The sequence below is a fragment of the Carcharhinus amblyrhynchos genome, chromosome 12 (genome assembly GCF_965287045.1).
Source record: "Carcharhinus amblyrhynchos chromosome 12, sCarAmb.v2.hapA, whole genome shotgun sequence".
NCBI lineage: Eukaryota > Metazoa > Chordata > Chondrichthyes > Carcharhiniformes > Carcharhinidae > Carcharhinus > Carcharhinus amblyrhynchos.
This window is the reverse complement of record NC_137335.1, coordinates 49,582,700-49,601,971: the sequence shown is the minus strand read 5'-3', so window position 1 is coordinate 49,601,971 and position 19,272 is coordinate 49,582,700. Positions and strand designations below refer to the sequence as shown.

General features: G+C 39.9%; 1 protein-coding gene across 4 annotated transcripts in view; it reads right to left on the bottom strand.

Moving 5' to 3' along the window:
• The window catches only part of LOC145350962 (deoxyribonuclease TATDN3-like), a 79,169-nt gene extending 59,954 nt beyond the window's left edge, over nt 1–19,215 (bottom strand). Inside the window, exons 1-3 of one of the 4 annotated variants that reach the window (XM_080200500.1) lie at nt 19,019–19,215; nt 2,512–2,544; nt 1,833–1,906 (exon numbers count right to left, since the gene is read on the bottom strand). In XM_080200500.1, the coding sequence (XP_080056626.1) occupies nt 1,833–1,906; nt 2,512–2,544; nt 19,019–19,072 (161 nt within the window). In that variant the 5' untranslated portion in view covers nt 19,073–19,215. The remainder of the gene's footprint in view (nt 1–1,832; nt 1,907–2,511; nt 2,545–19,018) is intronic. The other 3 variants (XM_080200497.1, XM_080200498.1, XM_080200501.1) reach the window with 3 other exon arrangements.
• Between the last annotated feature and the right edge of the window lie 57 nt (nt 19,216–19,272).

Sequence of the window (19,272 nt, the reverse complement as noted above, 5' to 3'; positions counted from 1 at the left end):
AAAATAGTGGCCCAAAACCTTTCATCCCACTACTAATTAAAAACCTATCTATCCACTTCTTAAAGAGGATTCCTTTCACACTAAAACTATCCTAGTTAATACTGGGATAGTTAAAATCCCCGACTATTAATGTTTCAGTGTCCACTGCACTCTGGGATAGAGAATTCTACAGGTTCACGGCCCTTTGAATGAAGTAATTCCTCCCTTTAAATTCCCCCCCTTAACCTAAAACTACGGCCTCTCATTCTAGAATGTCCAACAAGGGGAAACACTCTTGCAGGTAACATCAGTGCAGTTCTTAACAGTTACCTTTTTGGTCTTCTATACACCCTACTCATTCCTTAGTTCTCTTGCTCTGTATTGTTAAGACATTGAGTTCTTCTAGATTTTACTTGCCAATATTCTTTCATACGATCTCTTTGCTTTCCTAACTTCCTTTTTGATTTCACCCCTGCACTTTCTATACCCCTCTTGGTTTTCTGTAATATTGGGTTCTTGGTGTCTGAACCACTTCATTTTCCCTTTGAATGCCTCCTACTGCTTTAATACTGATTTACATTTAAGTAGCTGTTTTTAATCTCAGCTTAGTAAAATTGGCCCTACCCCAATTTAGAACTTTAACTCCTGTTCCATCTTTGTTCTCTTCTATAATTACTTTAAAACTAACTGAATTATGATCACTACCACCAAAATGCTCTCCCACTGCCACACCTTCCACCCGCCCAGCTTCATTTCCAAAACCGCACCTTCTCCTGTTAGGCCTGCTGCATTCAGGCTAAAAAATTCTCTTGAATGCACCTCCAGAATTCTGTTCTCTCCATTCCTTTCACACTAAAACTATCCTAGTTATTACTGGGGTAGTTAAAATCCCCAACTATTAATACCCTGTTGTTTTTGCCTTTCTCAGAGATTTGTCCACATATTTGTCTGCTCCTGACTCTGTTTTCAGGTGAGTGAAAGGCCTTTGAGCCTGGGCCTCAATATTGCCATCCCTCCCCCCCAGTAGCTAGCCATTCTCTTCCAGTTACACTCATGCCTCGAAGTATACCTTAACCCTCTCAAGAGAATCATATCCAAAGGGATTCCTTACATGTCCAAAGGGGTACCCTGGCTATCCAAATTAATCCACCAAGTTCAGACCAGTTCTTAGCTGGAATAATTTACACACTTTGGGCCAACATTTGCCACCCTCCAATTTTCAGGCACCTCACCTGTGGCCATGGGACACAATTGTCACTTTATATCAGCAGATTCCAACTAAAGTTGTTCTTCCCCTCTCTTTAAGAACCATTACTTCACACCCAGATCCGAATCAAGTTTACAAATACAGGTATGCAGCACACAGTGGCAATTAATACAAGTTTTAAAGAAATGAGTAGGTACGTGAAAGAAGCATAATAATTTGGACATTATCTGCTGCTGGGTTCCATAGCTGGTGAAACCCTCTGGTTTCTCAGTTAAGAGACTTCTTCTTATGAATGTTAATGGAGAATTTGGCTAAGGGGTTTCTCATAATCCAATGTCCATATACGTGCTTTCCTTTAGTGATTAAGATAGCAATTAAGATTTCCTTTAGTGATTAAGTCAGCAATTAAGTGAAGGGGTGTTTGCTGATTAATTTTCTTCGTACTCAGCTTAATAATAAGGACAAAAGTAGAACCTCTCCTAAGTCTCAGTTGAAGTCAAGTAAAGACTCAGATGAAACCTCAGACCTACCTAAGTCTATCTGACTCAGTGGCTATGTCACATGGTACCTTTACCACTGAATAACCAGGGTGCTTGAAGGCTTGGATATTTTATAAATAAGTGTGTTAAAGGTATGATATACATACTTATCTGAAAGCTCTATCAGCTTTTCAAACTCTCCCGAATGTTCTGCTACTGCCACAAGAGCTAGGAGTCCAGCCTGGAAAGAACAAAAAACTGCTGCAATGAATAATCATACTCACATCATCAACAGTTGTCTGAATGCCCATAGGATATAATCCAAAATAGACTTGTTGCTCAGCTTTAATTATAGACTGCACAATCAACAAGCATGGTAGCTAAAGTGTTAAACCCACCTTGTCACACCTTTCTCCAATCAGCTGGAGTGCAGTTGTGATAGGGTGTCTACCATTCCATTCCATGTTTACCATTTACCATTCCATGAGCTGCCTGTGCAACAGCCAGAATGCACATGGGCAGAAACATGTGGTTGCATTCTCATCACACTGTTCATGTTGAAAATATTGCTCTAGACAGGGTAAAATCCATACTTAGTAGACTATCAAATTACAAGCCTAGAACTTCCTCAGAAATATTTGAACTCTATTGTAGCAATTTCAACAGGGTGGCCATGGCATTTCCCAATAAGTTATGCCAGTGTGGCTGGAGAAGCTCTGAGGAAATTTCTGAGGAGGATTAATAATGCCACTTGAAGAATACTTGTTTTCGATGCTTATGTGCAAATGAACATATTTGTCTCTGTGTTATTTAATCCAAGAATTGATTAATGGAAATTAGTTGTACCTTTTTAGCTTGCTCTATCACTGTGTCAATATCCTAAAACAAAAATAACAAGATTAGTAATTATGTACATATCCTAAAGATAACTTTACCAAAGTTTGTTTAACAATGATAAATGTGTAAACTTAAAATACTATTGGGCATTAATTACAGCAGCGGCATGGTGTTAATATCAATAGACTACCAATCCAGAGGCCTGGGCTGATGTTCTGTGGACAGAGGATTGAAACAGTGGCTAGTGAAATTTAAATTCAGTTAATACATCTGGAAGAAAAAGCTGGTGTCAGTAACAGTAACCATGAAACCATTATTAATTATCATAAAACGCCATCTAGTTCACTAATACCCCTTAGGGGAAGAAATGTACTGTCCTTGCGTGGCCTGACCTACATGTGATGCCAGACACACAGCAATGTGGTTGACTACTCACTGCCCTCTGAAATTGCCTAGCAAGGCATTCAGCCTTCAAAGCCCATAGGAGTGACCACCTCACAGTCCTGGTAGTGACAAAGTCCAGTCTTCATATTGAGTATAACTTCCATTGTGTTCACTGTGTTAGATGGGATAAATTTCAAAAGATGGAACAACCCAAAACTGGACATCCATGAGGCACTATGGGCCATCTACGGCAACCGTCAACCACAATCTGTAACCTCATGATCCAGCATAATCCATCATTCTACTATTAGAATCAAGCTGGCAGTGGGAGAGCATTTTGGTGGTAGTGATCATATTTTCCTGGTTCAATGCAAATCAGGAGGGCATGCCAGGAGCAGCAGCAGGCATATCTAAAAACAGGTGTCAACCTGGTAAAGTTACAGGACAACTTGAATACTAACCAGTGGATGCAGCATTCAACAGATGAAGCTAAGCAATCCCATGGCCAATGGATCTAACCTCTGCAGTCCTGCCATATTCATTCATGAATGATAGCAGTGCTAACCACTGTGCCACCATGCCACCCTCTCCTTCACCCCTCAACTCCATCTTCTTCACCCACATCTTCTCCTTCCTTACCTCCCATTTTCCCTCTCTCGTCACCCATCTCCACCTCCCAAATACCCTTGCTTAGCCCTTTTCATCACCATCAGGGGTGAGGGGAGACAGAAGTAACAAAAAAGTAGGAACTCGCTCAATAAACCAAACATTTACCTTTTCACAGGTTTTTTATTTGCAGCAGCAACTGGGCCTCCAAGAGCAGCTTATTAAGCCACACCCACCATTTGCAAAAGGGGTCTCCCAGTTGTCAGCATTCAATCCCAGCTCCATTGCTGCCTCAGAGGTCACAACAGCAAAATTTCATCTTGCAGCCCAACTGGAAGTCATGATCCAGAGTTTGAGAAGCCCTGCCCTGTCCAATGCATCTACGGAATTAATAAGTCTTGCATCCTGCACGCATCCTTTCAAATTTGTCACACTTGATGGTCTGGCCACAGAGAGGCCAACTTGACACCTCTAAAGTACCATGTGTAGAAATTTAGTCTCTCTCTGGTGGGACTACAGGTCAGGTGGCTCATAAAATACCCCAGGTAATCTTCCCGCTTTCCACCTGCCCACAATTTTACAGGGGACAGGCGAGGTCAAGGACAGTCAGCTCAACCTTGCCCCAGTTGGAGCCCATAAATGGCCTTTTATTGCCTCACTTAAGGGATACACCTCCCCCAGCTGCTATTTTCCACAGTTAACATTCAACCACAAGGGCTGTATGGTGACATAGTGGTTAGCACTGCTGCGTCACAGTGCCAGGTACCTGGATTCAACTCTGGTCTTGGGTGACTGTATGGAGTTTTCACATTCTCCCAGTGTCAATATGGGTTTCCTCCCACACTCCAAAGGTGTGCAAGTTAGATGGATTGGCCATGCTAAATGCACAGGATGGGCCTGGGTGGGATGTTCTTTCAGAGGGTCAGTGCAATTCGATAGGCCGAAAGCCTTCTTCTGCACTGTAGGAATTTAATGGTTCTGTGGATCTGGAATTGTAATGGATCAGATCAGGTAAGGACAGAAGATTTTCTTTCCTAAATATGACCGAACCAGATGAGTTTTAATGACAATTTGGTGGTTTCAGTCACTATGACTGATTCTATCTTTTCATTCCAGATTTATTTAATTCACTGATTTAATTCCCCAACTGCATTGGTGGGATCTGAACTCATGTCTCCCAATCATGAGTCCATGTCTCTGGATTACTGGTGCTGTAATAAAACAACTAGGCTTCTACTGGCCAGAAAAATATCAATATCAACACCAGAGCAAAGTGCTATGAAAAATGTCTTGATACAATAAAGCTGTTAAGCCTCAAAAAGAGGCATTGCAGAAAAAAACCCTCATGGAATTAAAACAAGATCATTAATGAATAAAATCAACCACACATAATAACTTCAGATATGCTGGAGAATAGGGCAAGAGGTTTCACATTCAGAGGTGTGACTGACAAATTTTGGTCAGTATCAAAAAATAATGCAATACACAGGGGATGATCAATAGCCAGAATAGGTTCTCTGTGGAATGGTGACACCACATTCTTTTGCAAGAAGAGGAGAAGCTGTGATATTTTGAATATATCTATGACATTCTGGTAAGATGAGATCGAAAGCACTGAAAGCCTATATCCTTCCAACTTGACATGTGGCCTCCATAAGAAGGTGTGTTTATACTGCCCTCTAGTGCTCTTGTCATTCATAACTGTTAGCATGAAAAAAACTTACAAACTTAGTGCAGGGGAGGTGGGTCACTGACCAGTATTTGTGCTCCCTGAATCATTTGTTAAATCTCAGTGAGGCAGGATGATAGAGAGTGGTGTCTTCCTCTGGGTGAGGCTGAACAGGAGGAGCACTGAGGTCTCCCTATGGGTGAGGCAAGACGGGATGATTTGCCAATAAGTTGAAGATACAGATAATTCTTTAGGATTACACAGTGTATATGAGTCAAAGTCCCTTAACTCTAGCAGGAAATTATCTTACTGTTTAGACAGATCTTATACATTTGGTAGCTGGCTCTCACCCAAATATTTTAAACTTCATACACTTGTGATGTATTCTCTAGAATTTCCAAGAATGAGAAATGATCTCATTGAAACTTACAAAATTTTTTTACAGGGTGTGACAGGGTAGATATGAATAGGATGTTTCCCCTGGCTGTCAAGTCTAGAACCAGGAGACATGGTCTCAGAATAATCAGAATAAGGGGCAGACCATTTAAGTCTGAGACAAGGAGCAATTTCTTCACTTGGGGTGATGAACCTTTGGAATTCTTTACCTCAGAGGGCTATGGAAACTCAATTGAGCATGTTCAATACTGTAATTGATAGTTTTCCGAATACTAATGATATTGAGGGATAGGGATATAGAAGGAATAGTGGGGGAAAATGGCATTGAGGTGAATGATCAGCCATGATGTGTTTGAATGGGGAAAAAGACTTGAAGGACCAATGGCCTACTGCTGCTCTTATGTTCCTATATAACAAAACTGCATAAGTTTAAATGTGATCTGGTCAAAAAAAATAAAAATGCATTCAAAGAGAGGTGATAGAATTAAAAACATTAAGTTCACATCTGTTTTAATATTAATCTGCATCCCACACTAGGTGACGGTCACTCTGACATCCCTTTCCCAGTGAAAACCATTAATGAAATTTCTACTTTGTCTACTCAAAAGATCTTGCAAATGATATCTTTCCTCATTTAAATTTAGGAAGATTCAGCCCTCAAACATATGCCACAATTCTGTTAGATTATAGCTGATCTGTAGCTCCATTTGCGTTGCTTTTCCTCCATATCCTTGATAACCTTTCCAAAGAAAAACCTATTAGTCCTAGACCTGAACATTTCAGTTGATTCATCAAATGTACTGCGTTCTGCTTAGTTGCTTCTTCATAACTTTCTGAAGTTGTTTGTGAAGTTACCAATAGACTTATCTTAAGTCCTGAAGACATCAGAATAAAGCAAAGGAAAAAGTATCCATATAGAATTTAATCACAATATTATCAGAGAACATTCTCTGGTATCCCAGAAGATATGTTCTCAAACTTGCAGTGTTTTGCATCAATGTTTTAACCACTTATCAGAAGAAAGAGTGAAATTCCTTCCACCAATTTTCTTTGCAAATTGTCACCCCTGTCTTAAAAGTGCCTACTCTTTTCTGCAATTTGATTACATGGGCTCGCATCTCCCTCTGGCACCCAAATGGTCACTATTCAGAGATGATCATTGGCTGTGTCAGGAGGCAACTTAACTTCAAGGGTAAAGTACAGAGTGATCATGGAACAGAATGCTCCATAAAAAGTGATAAAGTTCGGAACTTGATACAAGTGAGAATTTGATGCAGAAAGGGAAGAGGTGCTGCTTTTTCCCTCCTCTCCTTTATCCCCAGTAGCTGGTGAGTGTTCTTCTTTTGTCTCTAAGCTAGGAGACTGTAACTTGATATTACTTTAATAAACTAATAACTAATTAAATAAATAAATAGGTACACACAACAGAGTAGCTGATAATCTATAAAGGCTACACTTGGGGGTTTGAGGAGAACATTGAAATCCCTGCAGTCTGCAGTAAGCGTCTCAGCACAAGTCACTTTGGCTCAGAGTTGTTGAACAGGAGTCCAAACTGCAGAAAATGCAGGGTATTAGGGAGGGGAAAAGTTACCTGGACACTTTGATCCAAGAAAGAATCACATCCCTGAGGGAAAGGAGGCCTTTAGAGTTGGTCAGTTGTCAGGTACACCAAGGTGTGACTGTGAATCAGGCAGATATAGGGATCCATAGTGCAATGACAGAGAAATCCCAGTACTGACCTTGAAGGACAGATACTTGCTACCTGCTTGGATGAGAACAATGACAAGAGGATGGATAGGGATGGTGGTGGTGGTGGTGGTGATGGCGGGGGGGTCCTTAGCATGAAAAGGATGAGGTAATGATGGGGACAGTACAGTCAGTGAGGATGTAATTAGTAGGGTAGATAAAGGGAAACCAATAAATGTACTATGTTGGGATTTCCAAAAGGCAAATTAAAAGTGAACACGTAAGATAAGGACTCATGGAATTGGGGGCAATATATTTGCATGGATGAAGAATTGATTAACAGATGAGAAGCAGAGAAAAATGGGCATTTTCATGTTATGATGTGGGTATGCCAGCGTCGGACTGGCGTAAACACAGTAAAAAGTCTGACAACACCAGGTTTTAGTCCAACCTATTTATTTGATAATATACTCACAAGCTTTCGGGGTTAGCCCCTTCGTCAGGTGAATGGAGAGTTCTGGCCTCAGACAGAGCATATAAAGCACAGACAGTTTAGAGATCACTGATTAGAATGCGAGTCCTTACACCTAACCTGCTGTTCAAGACCTGAAGTGGCTTGAACAGCAGGTTAGGGTCTTCAGTTATTTGTAATCTATATTAATGACTTAGACAAAGAGACTGTGGGTAATATACAAAGTTTACTGATGATAGAAACTAGATGGGAATGGAAACTCCAATAAACTGCAAAGAGATATGGGCAGATTAAATGAGTGGGCAACAAGGTAGAATATATGGAGAAATGTGGTGTTATCCACTCTGGTAGTAAGAACAGAAAATCAAAATATATTTGAAAAGGCATGAATCTTGTAATAGTTCAGGGAAACTTGGTTGTACGCATACAGGAAACACAATAAGCTACCATGCAGATACAAGAAGCAAACCTAGAGTACTGTGTCCCCCTTTGGCTTCCACATCAAAGGATATACTTGCATTGGAGCAGTACAGTGAAGGTTCGCTAGATTGGTCCCTGGGACAAGAAGATTGTACAGTCTGAGTAAATTGTTATACTCTCTGAAAAAGAATGTGAGGCAATCTCATTGAAGCATACAAGACTCTGAAGTGACTTCATAAGGTGGCTTCTGAGAGGTTGGCACTAAAGTCAGGTTGGCACTTCCAAGGGGCAGGGCATGAGGGGGCATGAGGGGTAGGAGGCCTGAAGGGGGCTACCCCATAGCAGAGCTTCACTTACCTGGTGGGAGGGGTGCCATTGGTAGTGGTGAGTGGGGGGGGGGAAACTGATGCCAACAAGTGCGGGGGGGGGTGGGTGCAGGTCTTTGCTGCTGAGTAGGAAGAACAAAAAAATCAAAATATATTTGAAAAGGCATGAATCTTATAATAATTCAGGGCAATTTAGGTGTACTCATACAGAAAACACAGTAAGTTATCACGCAGATACAACAAGCAATTAGGATGGAAATCACCATACCTAAAGTACTATATCTCTTTGCAGTCTATTGGTGTTTTCTTTAGAGTTTCTATAATCAGTAAACTTTGTATATTACTCACAGTCTCTTTGTATAGACATGGGGCATCACTAAGGTTGTCTGAAGATTTGGCCACCCTTTAAAACTGGCACACTGATCTCTGAAGATCCAGCTTTGCTGGCATCTTTAGGTCTCACACATCTCTTTCATAGCAGGAAACATCCCAAGCTCCAAAAAAAACGACTAAGTGTGGGTGGACTGTGATGCAGATCACGCCGAGCCACCTGGTAGGAATTACATCGCTTTTCCCACCAGGACAACACTTAGAAATTCTTTGGGAGAATTGTGCCTGCTGTTTCTCAGAGCAATAGCATCCAGAAAATGGGAGTACAGTCTCAAAATAGGGGGACAATTACTTAGAATTGTGATGAAGTCCTTCATGTAAAATCCTTACAAACAACAAAGGAGGGAGACTTTCATCCTATCAGTCAGGACTGTATTTAAATGGAGATTTAAAGGGGTCTCCCTAAGAAGTAATGCACAGCTGGGAGGCAAGGAAAGCTTTAGGTTTATAGGTAAGGAGGTAGAAAAGTTGGAGTTAACCCCTGTCAAGTAGGCTAACAAAAATTCAATACATAGAAACAAAAAAGATAGGAAAAACACATATAAAACTGATATGTGTTTTTTATATTTAAATATCAATGCACTGAATGTAAGAAAAAAAACTGGTAATTACTTAAAATTAAACTACACAATGTTACAGCAGTAACTGAAAAATGACTAGCTGGGTGAGAAATGACTATTAAATATTCCTGAGCATAAAACCTTCAGTAAGGATAGGGAAGGAATAAAGGAAAGAGAAGTAGCAGTTGTAGCAGTATTCATATATAAAAAAAAACACAGCAGGGCAGCATGTTTATACAGATAAATGAAACTAAAGAAAAGCTACTTGGAAAATATTACAGAGCATCAAAGCCAACTGAGGATGAGATCTGTAGAAAAATTATATGAACAATAGTTACAATGTGGTAGATATTATCCAAATATCAGTTGGAATGAGGAAAATGATTGTGGTGGTAGAGGGTATTTTTTGCAATGTACTCATGATTATTTTCTCAATCAAAATGCTTCTGCAGCTGCAGTTTTTGAACAAGGAAGAAACCACTACTTGACCTCCACTGCGTAATAGTACAGAGTACACAGTAACCCAAAAAGTAAGGGACGTTTGTGTAGAAGTGACCACAATATAAAAAGATCCAATATTAGTATAGGAAAGGAAAAATAAGTAGGGGACAAGGATATTTAACTACAAAAGATTGAAAGTGAGATAAAATGGGACCTTACCCAGATTAAATAGGAGGAATTGGCAAATAAAAATGACAGAGCAACAATAGAGAAGTTTAAATAAATATAGATTATGTTGCAATAATGAGCACAGAGGGGAGTGTATCAAAAATAATGGTGCCATGGGTGAAAAGTGGGTGAAACTAGAACAAACTTGAAACTGATAAAAATGACAGTAAGAGCTGAGACAAAAGATGAAAACAGCAAGGACAAACTGGAGAGAAAAACTACTAAAAGATTAGAAAAAAAAGAGGGATAGTCATAGAGATATGGTAAAAAAGAACTTTCTATAGGCACATCAGAAGCAAGAGGATAGCTAACAGGATTATTGTGACAGGATTATTAAGAGATTAAAGAGGCAAATTTGTAATAGAGATTCTGGAAATGATGGGGATATCAAATCAACAATTTGCTTTGGTTTTTAGGTTAGGTGGCTATTGGGATTGTAGAACCAATAGACTAATTACTGCAGGTTATTATTCAAAAATAAGTTACTGAAACGTAATGTACTCAAATTACTTTGTTTTATATCTAAGAGTCATGAAAGGAACAAGGGAAGAAAAGGCAGAGGCATTAATTGAAATTCTTTCAATGGAAAAAATGTGATTTTCCTCCTTTCTGATGAAAGACAGGTTAAGGCAAGGTTTGTTACTGACTAGTTAGTTTTATTTCAGTTATTGATAAACTATTAGGGCCTAAAATACTGAAGGAAATTCCCTAAGTGTTTTGTGAAATGTCATCTGATGAAAATTAGATTTCTGAAAGATAGGTCATATTTGACCATTATTTAGAGAAAGAAATGCAGTGGATCAAACTTAAGTGGATACATAAAGAACAGTTTGATAAGGTATCAGTATTCAATGTACACGAGTGAGCCCAATGCAGCCTTCTAAATATTTTGATCTGAGCAATGCTGCTGCTATCAGTTCTGTGTACAAAAATTTCTTCCAAAACTTTCAAATTTGGTTGGTTTAAGTTATTGGGTCTGGGGGGCTGGAAAAGTTACTCCTGCTTGGTGGATTTGACCAATGAGTAACCTTTACCAATGTTTCAAAATTAATCAAAATCTCCCATAATAGCTTTAGCAGATCGGTGAAATACCAGAGAAATTTATAGACATTATTAAGAACTGTATGAATACTGGACTGTAAATAATTCTGTCCTCTTTATGTGGATCTTGAAGCGTTAAGTGATTATGTTCATGAAAATAATGTTTAGTTTGAAAAAGTGCAGTGTTATGCATAGGGGCAGGTTGAATGATCAGCATATCTACATTCTTCAATAACTGCACTAGCTCATAATGAGCTGCAATGCCATTTACCCCCATTCCACGATCTCACCAACTTTCCTGCTCAGTGCTCTCACTTGGGGGCTAGTCTTGCCAATGTCCACCCACCCATTACTGATCCTGTGGACTCTGCCAGAAATCAGTTCTCACAACTCTTACACACATCTCCCTCCCTGATTACTTGTGAACAAGTCACTTGCCATCCATGTATTTGTTGTGGATGATTGCATCAACATCATGGCCTACATAGAAACCTGGCTGGGGGGGGTGATGACAACTTTTCCCTAAATGAAGCCTCTCTGCCTGGCGACATCTTCCACCGCTTGCCTCACTAAGACAGTCACGATGGCAGTGACTCTTATCATCAAATCCTTGTTGAGCATCCCCCATTTTAGTGCTCCAGCATTTATGACTGTGCCCTCAGCTGCATGGGCCCTAAGCTCTGAAATATTCTCCCTATACCTCTCTGTCTCTCTAGTTAGGTTTCCACCTTTAAGACATTCCTCAAAGCCTAACTCTTTGATCAAGCTTTTGGTCATTTGAGCCAATATTGCCTCATGTTGCTCGGTGTAATATTTTGTTTTTTTTAGTGTTCCTCTAAAGCACCTTGGGATGTTTTATTATGTTCAAAGCGTGATATAAATATATGTTGTTTTGTTATTGTACATACACTCTTCAGGGAGAAGCATTAAACAAATCTGGATGTTCTACTGCACAGATCTGTAAATGTTCTTCTGCAATGTCACGCAGCAATGGCTAGAGCGAATCAGGTGTTGGGATTTATGTTTTGCTGTGCACAGGATCTCTCATTACAGTACAGCTGTATGAGGGTTAATCACTGGTTTTCATATAGGTATCTAGTCAAAGTGATTGTATATCTATATAACAAGGTATTGTAGAAGAGACTTTTCTATAAATTCTGAATCTTCAATGCCGTAAAACAAATAGAGTATGGTAAGAAAGCTGAGTGCAAGCTTAGAGTTTGGTAAGTGGGGGAGTTTAGTGAAGGGAAGAAGGAGATGTGTGTGTCCCTTCACTTCTATCTTCTCACCCTTTCGGATTGATTCATACACTGCTATAGGAAAGCAGTTAGCTGTCTGTTGAGAATCTGGTAAGTGGGTAAGTTCTATTCTATCCCTGAGGTTTAAAATGGTAAACAACTTGAGATGAAGTTAATAAAATATTTAAAAAGCACCATAGGTAAGGAAATAATTCAATTAAGTAATTGTTTAAAACACATTAAAATGGTACGGCAGATGATGTTTCAAGGCTGCAGCATGTGGGAGCTCACGGATAACATTGTGATCCAGGGCAAACATGTGGAGGCTGAGTTCCGGACACTGCAACACATCAGGGAGGGTGGTTGTTACCTGGATAATTTGTACCATGAGGCAGTCAAACCTCCTAGGGTAGAGTGTTCTGATTTAGAAAGTGATCACAGACAACAGTGTGGCTGTGAGTGAGGCAGGTAAGGGGACCCAGAGCGCAGAGTGCAGGAGTGTCAGCCTCTGCAATTGCCCAACAAGCCTGAGATTCTCTCAGATTGTTTGGATGAGAAGGCAGAGTTGTAGAGTGGATGAACTGACTGACCATGGTACAGTAGAAGGGAAGGACAGAGAGTACAATTCTCAGAATAATCAGCAGGTAAAGCTAGATGCAACAAGTGGACAAAGCACATAGGAATGTAATGGTAGTAGGGACAATATAGTGAAGAGGATTGACACTGTTCTCTGTGACAAGGAGCAAGAGTCCAGATAACTGTGTTGCCTGCCTGGTGCAGGATTCGGGACATCTGCTCCAGGTGGAGGGGAAGTTGCAGAGGGAGGGAGTACATCCAATGGTCCTTATAGATTCCAATAACATAGGCAGGATGAAGAAACAGGTTCTGCACAATCATTACGAGGAGCTAAGCACCGAATTATGAAGCAGAAACTCAAAGATAATAATTTCTGGATTATTCCCCAAACAAAGTGGCATAGGACAAATAGGATTAGATAGATGAATGTATGGCTCAAAGGCGGGTATGGGAGAAGTGGGTTCCAGGTCATGAGACACTGGCACCAGTTCTGCGGAAAATAGGATCTGTACCATTGGGACAGTCTACACCTGAACCATGCTGGGGCTGACAGAATCCTTACAATGCAGAAGGAGACCATTCGGCCCATTGAGTCTGCACCGACCACAATTCCATCCAGGCCTTCTGCATTTACCCTAGCTAATCCCTCTGATACTAAGGGGCAAGCTAGCATGGCTAATCCATCTAACCCACAGATCTTTGGAAAGTGGGAGAAAACCAGAGCACATGGAGGAAACCCAGGCAGACACAGGGAGAATGTGCACACTCTACACAGTGACCCAAGCCGGGAATCGAACACATGTCCCTGGCACTGTGAGGCAGCAATGCTAACCACTGTACCACCATGCCACCTAGACAGTGTGTTCTAGTCAGCTGCAAAAACTAGGGAAGTAGAGAGAATTTTAAACTGAATAAGTGGGGGCAAGAGATCAACTTGGGGAAGATGTGATATACCAAAGAATAGAGAAAGCAAGAGAGGAGGTACTAATGTAGGAAATTATATACAGGCCATGACAGGGAGGGACAGAGAATACAAAACTAAGTGTTAATCAACAGGTAAAGCTAGATGCTACAAAAATAATAAAAGGACAAAATTAAAGATCCTGTATCTAAACACGTAGCATTTGTAACAAAACAGATTAACTGAAAGTGCAAATAGAAACTAATAAGAATGATCTGATATAAGATGATAGGCGTGACCACTGGATACCATTGGTTAGGACCTGAATGTTGGGGTATGCGATATTTAGAAAGGGCAAAAGTTAAGAAAAGGTGAAGTGTGGATCTGTTAATTAATTATGTTTTAGTATATTAGAGAGGGATGACCCAAATTCAGGAAAGCAGGATGCAAAAGCAGTTTAGGTTGAGATGAGAAATCATAAAGGCAAGGTCACTTGTGGGAGTGGTGAACAGGCCCCCTAGTTGTAACTACATAGTAGAACAGAGTATAAAAAAAGAAATAATGGGAGCTTGTCAGAAAGGTAAAAAGAAATAATGGGAGATTGTAATCTACATATAGATTGGAAAAATTCAATTGGCAAAAGTAACTTGGATGAGGAGTTCATAGTTTCATATATTTGTGTGAAGATGAGTGGCAGGTCAGAAAATTGGGCATAATACCAGAAAAATAAAAGAATGACCAAAAGATTGATATGGAGGAAAAACTAAAGTAGAACAGCAAGCTAGTTAATAATATAAAGCTGAATAACAATAGTTTCTATAGATATTTAAATAAGAAAAGAGTTAACAAAGTGAGCGTTCCTCCTATAAAAAGTGCATCTGGGGAATTGATAATGGAATACACAGCTATGGCAGATGAATTAAATAGATATTTGGCATCGGTCTTCACTATGGGGGACACAAGTAATATCTCAGAAATAGCTGCAACTCAGTAAATGGAAGTGAGGGAAGATTACAATTACCAGAGAAATGGTATTGAGCAAATTGTTAGGTCTACAGGCTGACAAATCCCCAGGTCAAGATTAACTTCATCCTAAGGTATTGATACTAAAATAGTTGATGCATTTGTTTTAATCTTCTAAGGTGCTATTAAGTTGGAAGATAGCAAATGTAACTCTTTTATTCAAAAAGAGAAATAGAAAGGAAGAAACTAGACGCCAGTTAGTCTAACATCTGTCATAGGGAAAATGTTAGAAGCAATTATTAAAGATGTTATAGCAGGGCGCTTGGAAAATTTCAAGGCAATCAGACCAAGACAACATGGCTTTGTGAAAGAGAAAGCAATTTAACCTATTTACTGGAATTCTTTGAAGGAGTCACATGTGCTGCTGATAAAGGGGAACTGATGAGTGTACTGTACTTAGATTTCCAGTAGGCAGCTGATAAGGTGCCACATCAAAGGTTATTGCATAAAGTAAGAGCTCATAGTGCAGGGGTAACATATTGGTATGGATTGAAGATTGGCTAGTTAAGAGGGAACAGAGTTGGCATAAATAGGTCCTTTTCTGGTTGATAGGATGTTACATCTGGTGCTACAGGGATCAGTGCAGAGGCCAGTTTATATAAATGACTTGGATGAAGAAACTGCAGGTATGTTTACTAAATTTGCTGAACTTAAAAAGATAGGTAGGAAAGTAAATTGTGAAGAGGGCACAAGAAGGCTATGAAGGAACATAGATAGGTTAAGTGGATGGGCAAAAAAAAATCAGGCAAATGGAGCATAATGTAAAATAGTCCATTGTGGCAAGAAGAATAAAAGAGAAGCTTATTATCTAAATGGTGAGAGATTGCAGAGTTCTGAGGTGCAGAGGGATCTGGGTGTCCTCATGTATGAATCTCAAAAATCAGTGTTATAACTCAGGTCAGAGACTCCAAAATATTTTATGAAGTCAGCCTAGACCATAAGTTTTGCACTTTGAATTTGGCGGGGGTAAACATGAGACGTTTCACTTCAGGTATGATTTAAATGACCCATTAGGGAGCTTTTATCAAACAAAGTTTATTTATGAATACAGTTAACACAGAAAAAGAAAATTAGCAACAACTTTTATCAATTACAAACAAGAAAAATATACATGATATTGTATAAACTTTTACAACTAAATGCACTGTTCCAAAACAACCAACCTCCTTATAAACGGACGACTGTCCTAGCTTTAGCACAGAAAATAAGAACGCTCACATGGCTTTGCAGCTTCATAACGTCTGCTGTGAATTAGTTATTTCAATAGAATTGAAACTGACTTCCCCACACCGTAACTTCCAGCAGACCTCGAAGTAGAGATAAAGCCATTGCTAGCCTCTGGCGTTTAACCTGCAGACCCCTTACTGCAAAGTTTTCACTCCAGGAAGGCAAGGAAAACAGCTTCTAACGTAGCAGAATTTCTAATAACAGGGAGAGAGACTCACACACTGCCTTCAGGCAGGAGTCCACACACCATCTAACTAAAACAGCAGTCAGAAACTGAAAGTAAAAGAACTCTTGTCACCTGAGCTGTCAATCATTCTTCCCTCAAACAATTCAAATTTATAAAACTCCAGGACATCGCATTAGGCTTAGATTAAAAATAAACAAAACCCCATTAAAAGGACATCTAAGCAAACAGGCAACGATGAAAATAAATAAAGCTGCTTATAAACTGCAGGGAACATGATTTTTTAAAAAACATATTTCTTAAAGCACAGTAACGTCACAACAGGTACAGCAAGGAATTAGGAAAGCTAATAGAATGTTATCATTTATTGTGAGATGAATTGATTTACAAAAATAGGGAAGTTAGGCTTCAGTTCTACAGGGCATTGGTGATACCACATCTAGAGTATTGTGTACAGCATTGGTCTCCTCATTTAAGGAAAGATGTAAATATGTTAGCACTTCAGAGAAGGTTTACTAGACTAATACAAGGAATGGGCAGGTTGTCTTATGTGGAAGGGTTGGAGAGGTTAGGTTTGGATCTGCTAGTGTTTAGAAGAGTAAGAGGTTACTTGAGCAAAACATTTAGGATCCTGAGAGACATTAACAGGGGTGATGTGAAGATTTCTTCCTCAAAATGCAATGAGAGCAGAATCCTTAAATATTTTTAAGAAGAATTAGATTGGTTCTTGATTAACAAGGGGATGAAAAGTTTTCAGGAGTTGGCAGGAATATGGGGTTGAGGTTACAATCAGATCACCCATGATCTTATTGAATGGCGGAGCAGGCTCGAGGGCAGAGTGGCTCCTGCTCCTACCTTGTATGTTTGTTACAAAGATAATGGAACATGCAACTCAGCTAAATGTGTGCATACGGATGGATAGATGGTTGAAATTAAGGGCTAGAGGTAAACAGAAAGTTTCTAGGAATAGTAATGAGGATAAGCAATAGTTCAGAGTTGTTTACGATTGGGCTTTTTTTATTTACTATATATATGCATAAAATATAAATATATAAGAAATAAGACAACTTGGGGTGGGATGCCCTGTCCTCATCCATATCCGCCTGACCGACTTAGGGTGGGATGCCCTGTCCTCATCCATATCCGCCTGACTGCCATGAGAATGGAGAATTTGCGGTCAGCCAAAACTCATTCACTGCTGTGGCACTGAAGAATCCCAGCCACAAATAAGGTTGGAGGTTTTCGGCATTGCATTTCTATAGTGCCTTACACAACACACAAGAACACAAAAAATAGTAGCATGCTATGCCAGCCTCTGTTCCTTTCCGTGTCATTTCCCCACAGTCCTCTATTGCTTGATCTATCAAATAGTTATCCATCTCCACTTTAAATACTTTTAATGACGCAGCCTCCCCTCCTTTGGGCCAGAGAATTCTAGCAATTCCCTACCATCTACGAGAAGAACTTTCTATGAATCTCAGTTTCAAATGACTGGTCTTTTATCTTGTAGCTATGTCCCCTCCTCGAGACTCTCCCACTAGTGAAAACATCTCACCATTTATCATGTCAAGCTCCCTCAGGATCTTACATGTTTGAATGAGATCAATCCCTCACTCATCTAAACTCCCAAGGAATACAGTCCCAAACAATTTAGCGTCTCTTGAGGGCAACACAGAAATTAGCCTGTTGAATCTCCCTTGGACTGCCTCCAATGTTACTATATCTTTTCTAAGGTGAGGGAGCTAAAACTGTACATTGTATTCCAACACTCTGTACAACTGCAACAAAAACTCTCTATTTTTAATCTCCAAACTCTTTGCAATAAAGACCAAAAGGCCATTTGCCTTTTTAACTATTCGTTGGGCCTGCTTGATAGCTTTTTGCGATTCATTCACTAGAACACCTAGATATCTCTGTACTTCACTCACCTCTAGTCTCTCTCCATTTAGATAATCTGCCTTTTGATTCCTCCTACTAAAGTGCATGACTCTGGTCAGGACATTATAAAGCACTTTACAGTAAATGAAGTACAGTACTTCTGAAGTATAGCACTATTGCAATGTGGAAAATGCAGCGATCTATGCACAACAAGCTTTCACAACCAGCATTGTGATAATGATCAGATAATCTATTTTTGTAATACTATTTGAGAGAAAACTATTTCTCAGGGCAGTGGGGGTAACCCTTCTTCGATGTGAAACAGTACCCTGAGATTGTTTACACCCAGCTGGGCCATTCTGGTTTAAATGACTCAATGTTATGTCAGGCTGTACACACGTCTGCAGAGCTATGACTAGTCTCACGGAAAGATGAAATTGTCATTGCCCAGTTTGTAACGAAGTGAAAACTCGTAAGGAAAGTATCAGTCTGTAAATTACTTCGAATCCATATAAAATTATACTTCGGGATTATTTAAAAATGAAATGTAATATTGCAAACGTTTGGCAAAAAAATACATTTTCGTAATGGTTTTAAATGGCACTGTGTGAATAGTGAGAATTCATTTATGTTCCGAAAGGAAGAATCACAACAGAGTCTGGCCTTGGCCCCAACATCTACTAAGTTATTCTATAGAAATTGCAGATGACCACCTGTGACGCCCATCAGCACAATGCCACAACACAAATCAGGGATAAAACCTGGGGCTCTTCGCTCTGGCGCAGATCTGAAACATTAGACTATAATCGCTTTGAGGAAAGGTTGCTTTTACTGTAAGTGAAAGGGCCCGGAGTCAGGCCTAGCTCTTACGCTGAGAAATTCGGGTGCTGCGAGATGACAGTGACAATCGATGAATCCATTCATGTTGCCCGGACCACAAAAATCGATGCACTTCCGAGCGGGTAAACATCATTTTTTAAATTGCCCCTTAGTTTCAAAAAGGCGCGGCAAACTTCCGTTTTGCCCGTGTCTTATATTCTGTAGCGCTAGTTAGATCTGTTCTGTTAACAAACCGCTGGGTTTACTTTCCATAAACTCCCCCGGAGACCGAACCTGGGCTGTAT